General features: G+C 38.2%; 1 protein-coding gene and 2 pseudogenes across 2 annotated transcripts; 1 reads left to right on the top strand and 2 right to left on the bottom strand.

The window, feature by feature from the left end:
• The first annotated feature begins 1,958 nt into the window (after positions 1 to 1,958).
• Positions 1,959 to 8,557, top strand: LOC148689292 (receptor-like protein kinase FERONIA; annotated as a pseudogene).
• Positions 8,558 to 10,813: 2,256 nt separating this feature from the next.
• LOC148689291 (uncharacterized) lies at positions 10,814 to 11,704 on the bottom strand (annotated as a pseudogene). Its single transcript, XR_015958601.1, has 3 exons — positions 11,374 to 11,704; positions 11,083 to 11,295; positions 10,814 to 10,993 (listed from the first exon to the last, which is right to left on the bottom strand). The product of XR_015958601.1 is annotated as an uncharacterized LOC148689291 (transcript).
• Positions 11,705 to 17,799: 6,095 nt separating this feature from the next.
• Positions 17,800 to 19,423, bottom strand: LOC137709232 (uncharacterized). The gene is made up of 5 exons (XM_088689443.1): positions 19,298 to 19,423; positions 18,850 to 18,914; positions 18,278 to 18,497; positions 18,126 to 18,173; positions 17,800 to 18,031 (listed from the first exon to the last, which is right to left on the bottom strand). The coding sequence occupies exons 1-5, from the start codon at positions 19,421 to 19,423 to the stop codon at positions 17,816 to 17,818; spliced, it is 675 nt and encodes a 224-aa protein (XP_088545569.1). The 3' UTR covers positions 17,800 to 17,815.
• Between the last annotated feature and the right edge of the window lie 396 nt (positions 19,424 to 19,819).

Here is a 19,819-nt window from a genome sequence, read left to right as displayed (position 1 = left end):
GGCGGGGTGCCTCAGGAGAACCACTATATATGCGAAGAAGATTCATCGAGTGAGTGTTGGAGGAAAAAGTATGGAAGCTGCTCTGCTCCTAGTGATTCTTTAGCGCAAGTCTTCTATCATTTCTACACAAGACTTTGAACAAACGATGCAACGGGCATTTGAAACAGGCAACTTTTGCTACCGCGTTTTCTCCCGTGATCAATCCAAAAAACCATGATGTCAAATTATGGGCCAAAAACTAAATGACTTTAAAGTCTTTGATGATCATAATGTACGGACAAGGCACAACAATTTTGCTGAAACCTATTGCAGATTTTAAACTTTTTTTTTTTTTGGGAGAAATTTTTCTCTATATCTAAATAAGTTGATATACCCATCCATTGCAAATTTCTGGCCAAGGCGACCAATATCGATATTTCTATAAATTTGCTTATCGATATTTTAAACATTGATTTAAAGTACATAAACAAAGATTTGACGAAATGACTTATGCACACCTTTTTTCTTTCTTACACTCTTTTTTTTTTTTTTTTTTTTTCTAGTCATTCGTTTAGACAAATCAAAAGAAAAATTAATGGTTATAAGTAAGAGAAATTGTGCAAAAGTAAAAAATAATGTACAAAAATCACTTTCGAATCCCAATTGAATTGCATGCATGCCAAAGACTTAATTGATAATTCGTCAAGCCCACTGCCTACGCAAGAAAGAATGTTGATCCGAGAATCTTTCCTTTTGGAGCAGAAGCAGCCAAAACTTGACTTGAAAGTCTGATAAACTTAAATCTCAAGAATTTGCAATGAGAGACACAAACAAAAACACATGACATATTTATAAACAAGAGCTAAGTGTGTTCATGCAAACGATCCAACCAACAAATAAACACCTTTATAGAATTTACCATGACGAGACCAATTTTCATCTCTCATCTTTACCTTTCCTTGTTTCTGCACTTGATCATTGCCACCACATTCGTTGCCGGCAATCTGCCACCTATCTACACTTCGGCAGAAGATATCACTGTTAAATGTGGCTATTCCGGGCCACTTATTTAATGGCTTATTACATTAACATCCCATGTATTGTTAAATAAACCTCACATACATAATACATCCTACATTTACTTTTTTAATTAAAAATTATCTTAATGCACCCCACATACTTCCTCGTAATACCCTCCCACCTCACATATCAACATACATCTTATATTTTCTACCTACACCCGACATTCTTCACATCTTCTTATACTCAGTCACAATCAAGATCAAAGGAAGATGACTCTGTCGAAGGTGGCAGAGGAGGTAAATAAGCTGAGGTTTAATGACAAGAATTTGAAGAGTAAAAGCAGCAAAGGAAAGGAGAACAATCAGAGGTCTCTTGTAACGTAAATGGCACTAGGACTTTGCCCAGATTGGCAAAACGTGGCTGAATGTTGATGTAGCTTCTTTGCATTTTCAGATGTATGAAAAAAAAAACATCTTTATTTATTGGTGTTGAATTGCAGAACAGAAGTTATGTTTAGCCATTTTATTAATATTCTCAATTCGTTAAATTGGGGTTATGCCGTCTGATGACATGTGAGTAGTTAATAGATAAATTAATAAAAAATTTAATGGAAGTTTGGCATTGCAACAAATTGATAACTTGATATATAACTTTTTTTTTTTTTTTAAAAGACAACGAGTGGCAAGTTACGATTATCCATTCTTTCGAAGGCTAGGAAGTGATATATAACATTTCAATGATTAAAAAAAATGAGATATGCATAACAATCATACAAAATTGAAGTAGTAAAATATAATTTATTCATAATATAATATAAATAGAACTTTCTAGCTCATTTACTCCACCGACATATACCAACAATACGTCGGGTGCGTGGAGGAAAAAGTATGGAAACTTCTCCCGGTCATTCTTCAGGGCACGGGTTTTTTTTCTCTTTACAGAAAGACTCTGGGTAGACTTGTTATTAAGCAAGACATTAAAGTGGTCATTTACAAACAAACATTGCGATAGGCAGTGTAAACGGCTTCGTTAAGAGACTCCAAATTCCAGTGAGAAAATGAGTCACCCTTTCTATGTTTTTCTTAAAATCATGGAGAACCCCAACGGTAAACACCGTAATAAGATTCTCACTCCTCTTCTCCTTCCCCTTTTTATCCATATGATAACCATGTGCATGGCCGGGGACTCGCCGCCAATCTACCATCCGTCTGAACAAATCACCCTTCAATGTGGCTCTTCCGGTTTCCAATTTAGCGAAAACTACGACCGACCGTGGTATGGAGATATGCACTCAGAACCTTTTCCATTCAAATTCCAAGCAGCTGTTAACAAATCGATATCCAAAGAAGTAAATTTCACCACGCCTTACAGCACAGCAAGGCTTTCCCGCTTTGAATTTACCTACACATTTCCACTCTCTTCCGGCCTAAAGTTCATCCGCTTGTATTTCTACCCAGCTTCATACGCCCCCAACTTCGACCGGTCCCAAGCCCTCTTCTCAGTCGAAGCCGGCGGTTTTACCCTTCTCCGCGACTTCAATGCTTCAGCCACGGCTGATGCTTCTGGCTTGGATACCATGTACAGAGAGTTCTGCCTCCACACTGAGTCAGGACAGCCTTTGAATATCACGTTCACTCCAAGCAAAACAAGCCCAGATGCCTACGCGTTTATCAATGGGATTGAAATTATCTCCATGCCCCCATATCTTTACTACACTTCACCCCAGAGCCCAGTTGGGGTTGCTTATGTAGGCTGCGAAAACACGTTTCGCATTGAGAACAACACTGCTCTGGAGATGGTGTACCGAATCAATATCGGTTACGAAACGAGGATCTCTTCCGATCTGGACACTGGTATGTACCGCAATTGGGATGGTTCGGCAGATGAGTACAACTACCTAGACGATTTAAGTAGGAAGTATAGTGTTTTACCGCTAAACATTAGCGTTCAGCTTAACTTTTCTAAAATACCAGCGTACTCTGCTCTGAAAGAAGTTTACCAAACCGGCCGCTCAATGGACACCGTAAGCAAGAACTGTTGGAAATTCAAATAAAAAAAAGGGTGCTACTAGCCATTGTTGAAAATCAATGTCAAAGTTAGGCATGGAAAGTTAGGCAATATTAGGTATGGTTGAATAAAAATTATTAGGTGCAATTAATGTGTTTTGTGTGGTAATAAATAATCTTAGTTTAATCATTTGGTTTGCTATAAATACCCAAGTTCTCAAGCATTGTAAATCATCCCATCCAAATCCCACTTCCAATTGTGAAGAAGCTTGTAAGCTTTCTTATTCCAATAGTTTGTAAACCTTTTTCATATATCAAAGTCCAAGTGTTTTGCCAAAGCTTGTTGCTTCCCTCCTTTCTCTATTTCTTTCTTTGTCCAATTTTATTTGAGAGTGCAAAGTGCAAGAGGTGTGATAGAGTTTGTAAACTTATCACCCACATATTTTGGTATTGAGTTAGTAAACTGTCAAATACCAACAATTGGTATCAGTGCCAGAATACCATTCTGGCAGGTGCAGCAGTTATGGCGTCCAACTTAGTGCAACTCCAAGTTCCCACATTGAAGAAAGAAAATTATGAAAGATGGTGCATCCAATTCAAAGCATTGTTTGGATCACAGGAGCTATGGGAAGTTGTCAGTAGTGGGTATGTTGTACCCACTGCCGAGCAAGAAGCCGTATATACTGCGGATCAAAGGAACACTCTCAAGGACTTACGAAAGAAGGACCAAAAGGCGCTGTATCTTCTATACCAGGGTTTGGAAGATTCAACGTTCGAGAAGGTTGCAGAAGCAACAACGAGCAAGCAAGTATGGGATACACTCAGTACAATCTACAAAGGAGTAGATCGAGTCAAGAAAGTGAGGTTACAATCACTTCGAGCAAATTTTGAAACTGCTCATATGAATGAAGGGGAGAGCATCTCCGACTATCACTCAAGGCTCATTGTGATAGTAAATCAGATGAGGAGAAATGGCGAGAGACTCGATGAAGTACGAGTTGTGGAGAAGATACTCCGGTCACTCACATCTAAGTTTGAGCATGTGGTGACTGCCATTGAGGAATCCAAGGATTTGGAGGTGATGAGCGCAGAAGAGCTACTAGGATCCCTCCTAGTTCACGAGCAACGCATTCAGAAGAATGCAAGCCCCACAACGCTAGAGCAAGCTTTGGAGTCAAAGTTGAATATTGACAAACCAAATAAAGGTCGTGGGCAGTGGAACTCACGTCGTGGGAGCTCATCCAACCGTAGCCGAGGACGAGCCCGAGGAAGAGGTCGAGGCTATGCACAAAATCAAGGTCAGTCTCAGGAGTGGAGATCTACTCGAGGAAAGGCGCATATCCAGTGTCACAACTGTAAGCAATATGGACATTATGCCAATGAATGTTCACATAAAAATGGTGAGCATGTCAACATGGCAGAATCAAGTGGAAATACTGATGAAGAACTTACAGTCTTACTAGCACACCATGATTCCAGAAGCCAACAAGATGTTTGGTATTTGGACTCTGGTGCAAGCAATCACATGTGTGGAAAGAAGGAGTTTTTTGCCGAACTCAAAGAAGGGGCCTATGGATCTGTAAGTCTTGGTGACTCCTCAAAGTTGCCAGTTGAAGGCAAAGGGAAGATCAAGATCATCCAGAAGGATGGAAGAGAAGAATACATCTCCGATACCTACTACATACCAGGTATGAAGAGCAACATTCTGAGCATTGGTCAACTGCTCCAGAAAGAGTACATTATACATATGGAGAACATGCTTCTCACTCTCAGGAATGCAAGGAGAAAGCTTATTGCACGTGTTCGAATGTCAAAGAACCGGATGTTTCCGTTGAATTTGAACACAAAGATTGGAAGCTGCAACATCGGTGTAATGGAAGATGAGTCATGGAAATGACATCTTCGATTTGGCCATCTTAATTTCAATGGCCTAAAGTTGCTGTCAAGTGGAGGAATGGTTCGTGGTCTACCCCAGATTGAAGCCACACGCCAAGTATGTGAAGGTTGTGTGCTTGGCAAGCAAGCACGACTATCGTTCCCTGTTGGTGATACATGGAGAGCAAAGGCACCACTGCAGTTGGTGCACACAGATATATGTGGTCCATTGGATCCCATGTCTTATGGAGGTAATAGGTATTTTATTACCTTCATTGATGATTTCAGTAGAAAGACTTGGGTCTATTTTCTCAAGGAGAAGTCAGCTGCCCTAAAAATTTTCAAGGAGTTCAAGGCACTCACAGAGGCAGAAAGTAACCACAAGCTTGTGGCTGTGAGATCAGATAGAGGTGGAGAGTACACCTCCAATGCTTTCCAAGCATACTGCAAGGAGCAAGGAATTAGGCATCAACTTACTGCTGCCTATACCCCACAGCAAAATGGGATTGCCGAAAGAAAGAATCGAACCATCCTTGACATGACAAGGTCCATGCTTAAGGAGAAGAATTTGCCAAAAGAGTTATGGGCAGAAGCTGTAGCTTGTTCGATTTATTTGTTGAATCGATGTCCAACAAAGAGTGTCAAGAGGATGACACCACAAGAGGCTTGGAGTGGATACAAGCCGAATGTTACACACCTAAGAATTTTTGGGTGTGTTGCATATGCTCAAGTTCCAGAAGCCAAGAGGAGGAAACTTGATGATAGAGGTGAGAAGTGTGTGTTTGTGGGCTATAGTGAAGAGTCCAAGGCATACAAGCTCTACAACCCACTAACTGGCAAACTAGTGGTTAGTAGAGATGTCATCTTCAGTGAGGAAGAGACATGGACGTGGAACAACAAAGAAGTCAGTAAAGAGAAGATCGTCTCCACTGATTTTGAAGAACCAGAAGTTGTACCACCGATTGAGCAACAGCCTGCTCAAACAATCACAACAACTCCAGTGCACAGAATTGCAAGGAGTAGTCCTACATCTAGTGAGGAAAGCAGCTCCTCAACTCCAGTGAGGTTAAGGAGTCTCACAGATATTTATGGACAAGAAGAAGAAGAAGAAACCAACCTTTTCTGCTTGTATGCAGACCACGAGCCTTTCTCATTCAATGAAGCTGTGGAAGAAGATTGTTGGAAGAAAGCCATGGAAGAAGAGATCCATGCCATCGAGAAGAATGACACTTGGGAGCTGACAAAGCTCCCACCAAATCAGAAGGCTATTGGTGTCAAGTGGGTTTACAAGATCAAACGCACTGCAGATGGGAGTGTGGATCGATACAAATCAAGGCTTGTAGCAAAGGGCTACAAACAGAAGTATGGAGTGGACTATGATGAAGTCTATGCTCCAGTTGCGAGACTTGACACGGTAAGATTGCTAATCTCTCTTGCCGCACATCATAAATGGAAAATTTATCAACTAGATGTCAAGTCAGCCTTCCTTAATGGAGTACTTGAGGAAGAAGTGTACGTGGAACAACCGGAAGGCTTCCAAGTACAAGGAGAAGAAGATAAGGTGTATCGTTTGAAGAAGGCTTTGTACGGCCTCAAGCAAGCACCACGAGCTTGGAACTCAAGGATCGACAACTACCTTCACCAAAATGGATTTCAGAAATGTCTATACGAGCATTCAGTTTACATGAAGAATGGTGAAAAATGGGAGTTCTTAATTATTTGTCTTTATGTAGATGATTTATTGTTTACAGGAAACAATGAGGCAATGTTCCATGAGTTCAAGCAATCCATGTTCAGTGAATTCGAGATGACTGACAATGGATTAATGTCATACTTTCTTGGCATAGAAGTGAAGCAAGAAAGTGATGGTATCTACATCTCTCAACAAAGGTACATGAGAGACATATTGAAGAAGTTCAATATGGACAAGTGCAACACTGTCAATACCCCAGTCGCAACTGGATTGAAGCTGTCCAAAGGAGGAGAGGGTGAGTTTGTAAACTCAACAGTGTACAAAAGCCTCGTTGGAAGCCTAAGGTACCTTACAATCACAAGACCTGATATAGTTTATGGTGTTGGACTCGTGAGTCGATACATGGAAACACCAAGGGAGTCTCATTGGCTGGCCGCCAAGAGAATTTTAAGGTACATAAGAGGTACTCTAAACTATGGTCTATTTTATAATTTTGGTGAAGATGCAAAATTATTTGGTTATTCAGATAGTGATTGGGGAGGTGACCAAGATGAAAGGAAAAGCACAACTGGCTATGTGTTTTTTCTAGGATCAACAGCTTTCTCATGGACTTCAAAGAAGCAATCAATTGTTGCTTTGTCATCATGTGAAGCCGAGTATGTTGCTGTAGCCTCAACCGTGTGTGAGGCAATTTGGTTAAGAAATCTGTTGAAGTCAGTGTGTCATCCACAAGTGGAATCGACTGTGATTCACGTAGATAACGTGTCTGCAATCAAACTTGCAAAGAATCCTGTTCAACATGGAAGGAGCAAGCACATTGATACCAGGTTCCATTTTCTAAGGGACCATGTGAAGCAAAAGACAATTGAACTTGTCTACTGTCACACCAAGGAACAAGTGGCAGACATCTTCACAAAGCCATTGCCAATTGAAACATTCCGGCTACTGCGTGAAATGCTAGGAATGAAGGCGTTTTGATTTGAGGAGGTGTGTTGGAAATTCAAATAAAAAAAAGGGTGCTACTAGCCATTGTTGAAAATCAATGTCAAAGTTAGGCATGGAAAGTTAGGCAATATTAGGTATGGTTGAATAAAAATTATTAGGTGCAATTAATGTGTTTTGTGTGGTAATAAATAATCTTAGTTTAATCATTTGGTTTGCTATAAATACCCAAGTTCTCAAGCATTGTAAATCATCCCATCCAAATCCCACTTCCAATTGTGAAGAAGCTTGTAAGCTTTCTTATTCCAATAGTTTGTAAACCTTTTTCATATATCAAAGTCCAAGTGTTTTGCCAAAGCTTGTTGCTTCCCTCCTTTCTCTATTTCTTTCTTTGTCCAATTTTATTTGAGAGTGCAAAGTGCAAGAGGTGTGATAGAGTTTGTAAACTTATCACCCACATATTTTGGTATTGAGTTAGTAAACTGTCAAATACCAACAAGAACCACAATCTCACCTGGGAATTCCTTGTGGATTCAATGTTTGCTTACTTGGTTAGGCTTCATTTTTGTGAGTTTAATAGTGATGTTACCATGCCGGAGAACGGGGATTTAACATCTACATCGCCAATCAATCCGCTGAGAAAATGGCGGATATAATCGAGTGGACTGGTGGAAATGGAAGACCAGTGTACAGAGACTACCATGTGTTCATGTTGGGGAACCCTGCAATCCCGAAGAAAGTCAATCTCTTTCTTGCACTGGAAGCGGATTGGTATCATGGGTACAGTGAGGCAATCTTGAACGGACTCGAAATGTTCAAACTCAGTGCAAACCGGAATCTCGCTGGACCAAGCCCTGACCCACCTCCTATAGCCCCAGCAAAGGGGACGCCATCAAAACCTAGCACCAGATCAAGAACTCCTTTGCTTGCCACGGTTGTCGGTGTAGATTGCGGAATACTTGGACTTTCTGTCCTTGGGTTCTTGGTTTTTAGGCGGCGGCGGAAAGTCAAGGGTGTTGTGCCTTGGCCCGTTCGTTAGTGCGGAACCGAGATTCAGATTACAACCTCACCAAACTCACACACAGTTGAACAAAATAAAATACAAGAAATAAAGACACCGAGAAATTTACGAGGTTCGGCAAAAACCTGCCTACGTCCTCGGAGAGATATTGCTCTTCACTATGAGAAAAACAGTACAAGTTACACATGAGTTAAATCGACATAACCCAATCCCATATCCCTTGTACACCCACTCACAGAATTTTCCCAAGAGCCTCACTCTACCCCAAGAGTTCTTTCACAAGAGATTTTTCACTCTAGCTCTCTTGATTTCTCTCACCCTTACCCATGGTAGAGCCAAATGCTTTCACCATCTCTTTGGATGCTTTACATCTCTTCATCCTTTTACAACTCTCTCTTCACCCGTGCCCCTTCTTATGCCAAATAATTATGGCTTTGAAAAAGCCACAAAACATGGCTTTGAAAAAGCCACAAAACATGGAGCAATTTAAGCCACAAAACAAGCCACAAAACAAGGAAACATAATCCTCATCATGATGTTCCCTAATCACTATTGTTTTGTTTCCTAGCCTAATTTGGCCACTATCCAACAATCTCCACCTTGGCCAAATTGTACCAAAGTCCATTGGCCTTACGTACCAGCATGCACACTTTGAATCCACCTCGTTGGTCCTGTTTCGATTCAGTTATTGCCAATGCATGTGCAGCTGCTGCAAGCAAAAAATCACCATTTAGCTTCAGACAGGATCTCAACACATCCTCGTCTCCTCCAGCAGGTTTTCCTCCTCTTCATTGTCTGCAACTTGGAAACTTGTCAGTGCACCCATTTCCAGCAACACCCGTCGAGCCAGACAAACATTCCTCACACTTCTCATTCTTCAGGACCATCTCATCACCTGTGAATCCCATAGCTCCACCTGCTGCAAAACCCCTGCAACACTTGAGACTAAACATCACCAGGAGAAGTGTTGCTTCGAGTACCTAGAGGGCATACTCAAAGTCTTCCACCACAAACTTGCTAACCCGGCCTTGCACCCGTAGCACTGTGGACCCTTGCCTCCGGAACCGGATCCGAACCTGCTGTCTCTCTCAGATCCTCTTTCCAATTTTCTTCCACGATTTCAACCTTGAATAGCTTAAGCAGTCTTGTGCCCACCATCATCCATGGTCTCTTGTGTGTATCATTCCACACCAAAGAAGCTTGCACCTGCTCCAAACTTACTGTTTCTTTCCTTGCAGTAAAGTTTCACAAGGTTCTCGTACAAATCTGAAATTGAGGTAAGAAGAAAGAGGCCTTTGTCTTCTTCCTCAACATCAACTTTCGCAGTTGATCCAAGCATCCCTAAACACGGCTTCCATTTCTTCAAGCTTCCATTACTCTCCTTTACCAAGAGCAAAACCGCCTCTCCATTTAAACTGCTCAACTGAAAATTCCATGGTGAACAACAAATCTGGACCTCTAACGAACCAAAGCCCCCAACGATGCTCTGATACCAATTGTTGTGCCTTGGCCCGTTCGTTAGTGCGGAACTGAGATTCAGATTACAACCTCACCAAACTCACACACAGTTGAACAAAATAAAATACAAGAAATAAAGACACCGAGAAATTTACAAGGTTCGGCAAAAACCTGCCTACGTCCTCGGAGAGATATTGCTCTTCACTATGAGAAAAACAGTACAAGTTACACATGAGTTAAATCGACATAACCCAATCCCATATCCCTTGTACACCCACTCACAGAATTTTCCCAAGAGCCTCACTCTACCCCAAGAGTTCTTTCACAAGAGATTTTTCACTCTAGCTCTCTTGATTTCTCTCACCCTTACCCATGGTAGAGCCAAATGCTCTCACCATCTCTTTGGATGCTTTACATCTCTTCATCCCTCTACAACTCTCTCTTCACCCGTGCCCCTTCTTATGCCAAATAATTATGGCTTTGAAAAAGCCACAAAACATGGAGCAATTTAAGCCACAAAACAAGCCACAAAACAAGGAAACATAATCCTCATCATGATGTTCCCTAATCACTATTGTTTTGTTTCCTAGCCTAATTTGGCCACTATCCAACAAAGGGCACTGCCTCATATGGCTCATCATCTTTACCAACACATTTGTGTCGTTACTTTTCACTGGCGGAGATCAAAGCCACCACCCAAAACTTCAGCCAGAGTTTCATTGTTGGTGTTGGCGGCTTCGATCACGTGTACAAAGGGCAAAAAAAAAAACATATTTTGTAAATAAGGATGAACAGTCACCAAAGAGAAACATGGACTCAAAAAATTTTTGAAATTCCACAAGATCCTACAAATATACCTGAAACATGTCTGGGGCCTTCACAAATTCCACAATTGTACGTATAGCTTCCTCTTTGGCTTCACTCAACGTATGCACATCTTCGCCAGAAAATGTCGCCAAGTACTTGGTCAGGAATTTGAAAGACTCCTTTGCCAAGCTGAAAATACAACAGAAAATATAATTAACTGTTCTTAAAACAAATCGAGGAAAGACATGTACATATAGAAATAAGATTACAAAGCATACTTTTTGTGTTCTTTCAGAACATTAGCGATGGTCAGAAATAACTGCCTCTGATCAGAGATCTCAATACTCCACTCTTTCAAAAAACTTTCCACATTTTTGAATGAAGGGATGACATGTTCAGTGACCTTCCCATGGATAGCCAAATTAAGAGCACTCAAGTAGACTAAGAACCGGCTATATGGGTTCTCCAGTAGGTTGTACAGATTGAACAAACTGTAAACAAAACAAAAACGGTCAGAAGTACATTCAAAATAATAAAAAGCTAAAGTCATGATCACAATGGTATCATACATCTTTAAGCGCAATGCAGGCTTGTCGGTTGGTTTTTGAGTAATCTTTGAGGATATAAGTTTTGCCATCTCCAGTGCTTCATCTGGACTTTCAGACTTTGTAACAACATTGCAGATAACAGTGAATATGCACTCAAGATCTAGAAGGAAAAAAAAATTCATGAATTTGTTATGATGAACATTGACAAAACCATTAAGATGGCATTTAATTGTCGTTACTAATTGAATGAGTTGATGCTAAGTCCATATCATCCAAAATTGTTAATAAGAACATTTTAAAGAATATTATGAATTTCAATTTCTACAATGGTAGAATCTACATAACTGACCAAAAACACATGCAGAATTTTGAAGTAATTAGACTAAGGAACTTCAAGCAAACATTGATACAATAGTGGATGGACGAGAATTGGAAGAAAAACATTTGCCCAATGTTTTTGTCACCGCAAACCCAAGTTTCGGATTCGTAAGCATTACAATTAAAACTGAGTTTCGAGATTAAGCACGTAGTACGCAATAAAGGACTAAAATTTTGTGGAGATTAGTTTATCTTCTTCAAATCATTGCGACTTGAGTTTAAATCATAATATAAATTAGTATAAAATATCATTTGTACAAGCTGAAAGGAATACGCTTCTTTCTCTTTTCTTGTTCAGTCTCTTTTTATTTGGCTAAATAGCCAAAATTGTCCATGAGATTTGTATAACTCATTACTTTGGTTCCTGAGATTGAAAATCAATAGAAATGGTTGCTGAGATTGTCCACCATCCATCATTTTGGTTCTTTTGTTAAAAACTCTTTGGGTAATTTTCAAAACTTCGTAACTCAATCGTTTCTTAACTAAATTTGACCCATAATTTATCAAAATTATGGGTCTTTTCTGATCCGTGTTTGATTTGGATGTGGGTTGTTTGGAATCTGATTGGGCTTTTGATTGGGTTGATTTGATGTGGTCCATTTAGCCCTATGGGAATGTGGATACCAACTAGCCTACAGAGTTTGAGAAAGGTGTGAGGTTCATTTGACAATTGGGTTTTGGGTTGGAACTCTGTCAAGATCGTTATGTTTTTCATATTGTGTTGGAACTTGAAACTTATTCAACAAGAAATTTTTTGACTTAGGACCGTTATAGTTATGGTCGCTTCTCACTAGAGTTTTAATTGTCGGCTCCCATGTCATTAGGTCACTAGCTTTCTTGACCTTTCGACACAGGACATGCATTAACCCCCATACATGGTTTACGATTTGCGGATTCCATACAATATAAAGCGAAGTTCAAGTTACTAATTACAATATTAATTACAAAACACTTATGTTGATCAACAATATGTTATAAATTAGGAAATGAGAAATGACACAACTTAGAAACATGACCTACGATTACCGTGGCATTTTTTGTAATATTATTTTAAAAGAACAGATTGTGATCAATAACAAGGTAACTAATTGATTGGTCAAACAAATGGTGGATTGCTTAGTAGATAGAGCTTTTCTCTTCAACCCACTAATTTTCGAGTTTAAATTTTCTCCCATAGTTCAAAAAATTCAGTGCAAATTATCTTCTCGTTTGTCAAAAAAAAAGGATTTATCAGTAACTAAGTATTTCTCTCTGGTTTATACCGAGGTTAGTAAAAGGAAATTACCTACGATTACAATGCTTGATTAATACATTAATTGATTGAGATAAAACTCTAATTCAACCACCAAATATGACAATGGCTATCGATGCAACAATATCATAAGTTACGATTTGGATACTGGAAGATGTCAGACGTCCTGGTTCATTAGACCGGAGCTCAAAGCCTTGGTCGATAAAATTCCTAACGAGTTTGACAGCTTCGAAGGTGGGCTTCAACTCTCCGTTGCCTGAATTTTTATTCAAAGAAATCGGAGACAACATACCTGCTGAGATGCTGAAGGAAAATTTCCGAACTGATGGTGCACAGTTCCTCCGATTCCCAATGCCTTAAGTGATTAGGGTTGATTTGGAGTTGCGATGCTTTAAAAAAAAATAGCTTACTAAAAATTTTGGAACATTAAATATGAGAAGCATAGAAACACGCAAGCAGAGTCTACCATACTTCTCAAAAAAAAAAAAAAACGTTTTTTTATTTTATTTTTAAAGCATGATGATCAATTTTAATCATTCAACATGCTTATAACAATTTTATACAAAAATTTATCAGACACTCAGCACTATTTTTTTAGTTAAAAGTATTTTTACAAAATAAGTTTATCAGACACTCAACAACTTTACTTTATAGTTGTTTATCTTTGCAACTAAATTCATGAAGGGCCATTTCTATTTCGTGCGTAGCCACCCAAACCAGATCAAGTTTGTTCTTACTTGGAGGCCTCAAACCAGATCAGGTTCGTTCATCTGCATCCAAGTGCAGCCTTCCATCCGTGGGAGCAAAAGCATGGTCCAAAATTCCCGACAGATTACAAAAAATATTACAAAAAATATTTGTGGCCATTTGTCTCTCAGAACACTACTCAAAATGGATATGGAAAGCATATTTTCCACTCCTTTCCTTTAATTATTTATACTAATGTGTTTTGAGAGTAGATTCATGGTTTAAAATGTTTCACATTAATAAACAATGGTTCATATTGTTGTATAATATATAGGGTGGTGCCTAAACCTCTATTAATTTTTGTCTTTTGATTTTTTTCAATTCATTCGATCCAATGGCTAAGAAAAAATAAGATGGAGTGTGTATGGGTACATCACCCAATATCTATTGTGCATCTCATTCATGAATCGCATAATTATCACTAATTTTTAACTAGTAGAAGGTTAACCATAAATTTTAGTAAAACACCAGTCTTCTTGTAACATGTTGGCTTTATATTACTTCCATTTCAAAACAGATGAACATAAATTCTACGAAGACAATGTGCTTTTTGGCTTTTTGGTTATATAAATTATACACCATGTCAACATAAACTTAGCTAGGCAAAAGCTCAATGCCTCAACTGATTGAGGATATCCCCTAATATTATTGTAGCCAAACTATATTATATTAGGATGGTCGAGTATATTAAGTATTAATTTGTTCAAGTGCCTTATAAGAATAGTATATGTCAGTCGTCTATGCGCACTTAGAATCAATCGTCTATGCGCACTTAGAATCAATAATACATGTAAATTGCAAAATGCATCAATGCTAACAAAAATTTGTGCGCGTATTAACATCATCTTACCTCAAAAATCACATTGTAAAGACACATGCTTGTTAAAATGACGTATAACAACTCATACCTGGATACCATTTGATGGGTTGGTTGTTACTTGATAGTGATGAGACTTTTCTACCTAGCATTTTTCATAAGACTATATAACAAGTTAACAACACAATCTCTACTTCTTGTTTGGAAAAGTATACAAGCAAATCACTATGCATAAAGACTAGTGGCAAAGACTTTGCATTTTTCGTCTACTACCCTTTGTATCAAGTCTATTAACTTTACTCTTGATGATTGAGACGTGCAGCCAAATATTTGACATTCAAATCTCTGGCCGGTATTGTTTGTCTGGAGTGCGCTGCATCTTTTTAGATGATGAACTCCCTTTTAAAGTCTTTGATTCATCCTGTTCTAAAAAGACTTAAATGAAACGAATTCAATATAATCATAGCGTACTAAACCACTAATACAAGGTCATATTTGAAAAAGTTTCATGCATGATCTTATATTAGTTAGTGGCTTGAAAAGTCATCACGCCAATAGATTTTTTAGTATTAAAAACATAACTCAGTATACTAAATGTCATAATACAATTAGTTAAATCTTAAAAAAAAAAAAATTAATTGTGTTATAACGCTTGATATACCAGTCATATATTTTCAAACATACTAAAAATTATCTCTATCCTGATGAATCAACAATGAACTCCTCCATGAAATTAGGCCATCTCCAACCGAATGGTCCAGAGGGCCAAACGGCTGAAAATAGCCCGAAAACCGTCTCCAACCGAGGGCTATGCCAGAGGGCTTGTGGGCCCCACGAAATCTGAAAGGGCTGGCCCAATCTAGCCAGTCAGCCAGCCCGGGCTGGGCCAGAGGGCTGAGTATTCCTGACGGATATAACCAATATGAATGCTTAAACAAAAATTTGAATCCAACGGTTAGCTGACTAGCTGTTGTATTCAATTTTTTTTAATGAATTTAAACCTTTTTTTTCCTATAACTTCTATTTTACAAAATTTGTTTCATATTTTTTTGAAATTCTATTTTTTTTCCTATAACTTCCTAAGCCATTATACAACATTAAATTAAATTAAGTAACATGAAACAACATTAAATAATAAATTATGTTTGGCCCTCGGTTGGAGACGATTTTTTGTAACAGGACTAAAACGAGCCCGATGGCCCTTTGGCCCTCAATTGAAGATGGAGGCAAATATGACTCTGTATTGTTCATTAAAATATTAATTTCTTAGAGGATCAAAGGGCTAAAACGAGCCCTCTGGTCAGCTCTTGGTTGGAGATGGCCTCATGCCCCACTACTTCTGTTTTGCCCTAGGTTTTCAATAATTGTGCATGCAAACAATAACATAACAACTCGGAGTAGAGGTTTAATCATAACCCTACACGTGGCCGCAAACTCACCCTCTGTCTACACTCCGGTCGATGACATTACCCTTCAGTGTGGCTTTTCTAGCGACCAAGTCAGCATAAACCTTTTATATTTCAGTTGTTTAAGTGCACTTAAAATCGAAAATACTAGCTGATGAGCACACACTTTGTGTGTGTGAACAATTTCATTTTATTTTTTGTTTTTTTTATTAAGGAGTGTGATTAGTTTTTAAAATTTTAAAAAGTATGAAAAAATGGTAGTGGGACAATTTCTCTTAATAAGTGAATATTTTATCTTAATATTACATAATTACTGTTTTCTTCCCCTTATGTAAATATTGTGTACCAAAAGTGAGGGTAAAATAGGAAAAATAGGGATATGATTGTCATTTTCTCAAAGGATACAAAATTACTACTTTGCCCTCTTTATGTAAGTATGTGTATCAAAATTGAGGGCAAAATAGGAAAAAAAAGGGGCAAAAGATACAAAATTACTATTTTGCGCTCCTTATGTAAGTATTGTGTATCAAAAGTGAGGGCAAAATAAGAAAAAAAAATAATAAAAAGTTGACAAGAAGAGTTCTCTTAATAATAGTATAGATATGTAATCGCAAAATGCATCAATGCTAACAAAAATCCGCGTGCATAATATTATCACCTTACCACAAAAGTCACATTGCAAAAGAGACATGCTTGTTAAATGACGTTTACTAACTCACAGCTGGAGACCATTTGACGGGTTGTTTGTAACTTGCTAGCAGTGAGATTTTTCTACCAAGCGTTATCCATAAGAATACATCACAAGTTAACAACACAATCCCTACTTGTTTAGAAAAGTAAACAAGCAAACGACCCACCATACATAAAGACTCGTGGCAAAGACTTTGACTCTTCAAGTCCACTACCACTACCCTTTGTGTACAGTCCATTAACGTTACTGTTGATGATTGAGAATCTTTAATTTAGACCACACTGCATTCAAAGTCTTTGATCAATGAGAAACTAAAATGAAACAAATTCAGTGTAATTGTAACATAATGAACAACTAATACAAAGTCACGTTGAAGAAAATACCAATTCAGGTAAAGAAGTTGATTTGACGAAAATTACTTTTAATTTAACAAATTTTTTTTATGGAATGATCAAAATAATTGATGGTGAACAATTTCAAAAATTACTTCTATCAATTTAAAATCTCAAAGAACAATATACATAATTATACCAATTTTCGCAACCATTTGGCTAAAAAGCTTAATCTTCTATATATAAAGCCAATGGAAAAGGTCAATAGTGATTTTGGTGTCACCAAACTTCAAAAAGTAATTGGACAAAAATACCCCCAAGATAAAAAACCTTCAAAGGCATCCCAAAATAATGAATCAAATAAGGCAGAGGTTTCATCATTTTAACAGTATTTTTTTAATAATAATAATTATTTTTTTTAATTTGTACCTCACAATAGGCTAGCAATAATGTGATTCAATTTCTCTATTTTTAAACACGTTCAAAACATCTTAAGAGGCGTGCAATGCCGGATATAAAAAATGTCTTTCACAAGCGGATAATAATTTGATTAAATTAGTTATCAAATGATTGTTTTTTATTAACAAACGATCTTATCCACACTAAGGGGGAGTGGGGTGGGCTTGACCTCACAATGAGCTAACAATAATGTGATTCAATTAATTGTTTATTAAATATTATTTTCTCTATTCTTAATGTAAATTCTACAGAGACCGATTTTATTATATGAATTCAGCCGCTTTAATAGATTTATAAGGGTTTCTTTTAGCATGATCTAAGATTATTTATTTACTTCAAATATTTAACTTTTCTTTTATCAATTTACGCATATAAATATATTTAAAACGTATAAATTGTGCGTAGGTCTATGTGATTCAAAAAATATTCACGCGCGTGCAGAAGGCTACCACCTTCACCATCATCAATGTCGTCATCCTCATCATCTCTGCTTGCCTCTGCATATTCTTCGAGCGAGGCAGAGGGGAACAGGTCCCCCGCTTTGTCTCCTTTCTCGCTTGCAGCTTTCGATACACCCGTAGAATTTCCAGCATTCATCTGTTACAGTACAATCCGAGATCACAAATTATGCAACTTTTGATTCACAATCCAATACAAGAACAAACAAATGTGTTCAAATTCGAGAACATACCGCACGCAATAGACTCCTCCTATATCTTTCTCTTGCATTTTTGATCGCCTGTGCATTACAATTTCCACAAAACAAAACAAACCTATCAATTTCCGAATCGAAAACCAATTAAAAACTGAAAATTTTAAATAAATAACATTAAAAAACCAAACCTCTTGAAGCTTCTTCTGCTCAGACTCCACTTCCGCAAGGTCTTTTCCGACAATTTGCTCGACACGACAGCAACATTTCGCACAAACACGTTGTTCCTTAGAACAAGCAGCACAAAGCTTCTGGTGGGACTGACGGACTGCGCGTTTGGTACAACGTTGGCACTTGGCGGTGTTAGCTACATTGTAATGTTTGGAAATTGAAAGAAAATCAAGAAGAAAGCTGAAGAGAAGAAAGATCAACACAGAGAGTTTTACAGAGAGATAGATTTAGAGAGAGAAATATGCTTTTGTATTAATTGATAGAATGAAGGTTACACAACTGTTTTTATAAGGGAGAGCCTAACTACTCTAACCAACTTACTAACTGTATTGCTAACTTGTATACTTAATACTCCCCCTCAATCTCAACTGGGGAAACCCAGTTTGAGATTGGAAGAACATCTACAATCACTGAACACAATGTTGAACCATCTGCAATCTTGCAATCCCACACCAAAGTCTCATGAGCAACTCTTTTGACACACCAAATTCCTTATCAAAAGGTCACTTCTCCATCATGTTTACCGACAAACTGGACTCCATCAATCAGTTTTTCAACAGGACATTTGAGAGGCTCATCAGCAGAAGGGGGTTCACCCTTCACAACTTTAGTAGTATCAATTCTTAGTACACGCTTTCCAAACCCAACCACCAAAACCTCTTGTTTATGACAGTGCCAACAAACTCGTGGATGAACAGCTTCTTATAAAATTGTAACACACCCTCAGGCCGGTTAGAACAACTTCTTGCGGGATTACCCTTCGTGGGATTTACCGTCAACAACTTCATTTAATTTCATCGTATAACCGGACTTACTGTAGATTCATGCTAACAATTGAGTTGGTTAGACTCGACATTATAGGCTGTAATAAGGAAAATACTGCACCACTCCTCAGTTAGCTGCTGAACAATCTTCTTAGACATTACATTTCTGAATTTTTACACAAACCATAATCGGAACAACCACAAAATTGTACATACCAGAATGCAAGAATTCACACGCATTTTTCCAAATATATCAAGAGTTGCAGAAAGATCAAACCCAATAACCTTGCAGACTATCAGTGAAGCAGAGAAAGAACTTCTCGAAAATTCTGAGCTTGGCATTTTGTCAAACACTTGGGCTGCACATAGGTCTAAACATTCTTCCATACCAGAGAACAGAGCCTATTGCTTGCTAGTTAGAAATCAAAGGAATTCCTGACATGGAAGGATCATGGATGCACCTCAACATGACAAGAAACACAACCTAATTATTCATAACGATTCCTCATAACCGTAAATTTGTATTTATCAAAACAAAAGTAAACAGAACAACCGTTACTCCTCAAGGATCATGAGAAGCCACTCTTCTGGAAAACGGGTCGAGGAAGACAAAAAAAAAACCTATTGCACCTTCCAAGTTGCAACCATTATGAAAAACCAGAGTAAAGTTACACACCTTCAACATAAAACTCGTGAAATCATTTAGCAGCGGCTGAAGAAAGTCTTTCACTCCTTGCC

This window comes from Pyrus communis, chromosome 17, assembly GCF_041283825.1.
Source record: "Pyrus communis isolate YQ-2024b chromosome 17, ASM4128382v1, whole genome shotgun sequence".
Classification (NCBI taxonomy): Eukaryota; Viridiplantae; Streptophyta; class Magnoliopsida; order Rosales; family Rosaceae; genus Pyrus; species Pyrus communis.
The sequence above is the reverse complement of the archived record's forward strand: the minus strand, read 5'-3'. Positions and strand labels throughout refer to the sequence as shown.

Excerpts from the sequence above, each read along its gene's own strand:
- LOC137709232 (XM_088689443.1), bottom strand. The coding sequence starts at position 19,423 with ATGCCAAGCTCAGAATTTTCGAGAAGTTCTTTCTCTGCTTCACTGATA. Across the intron at positions 18,915-19,297 it reads GTGTGAATTCTTGCATTCTG|GGTGAACCCCCTTCTGCTGA; the intron begins GTATGTACAATT and ends AAAGTTGTGAAG. Across the intron at positions 18,498-18,849 it reads AAACTGATTGATGGAGTCCA|CTTTCTTCTTGATTTTCTTT; the intron begins GTTTGTCGGTAA and ends TCTTCTCTTCAG.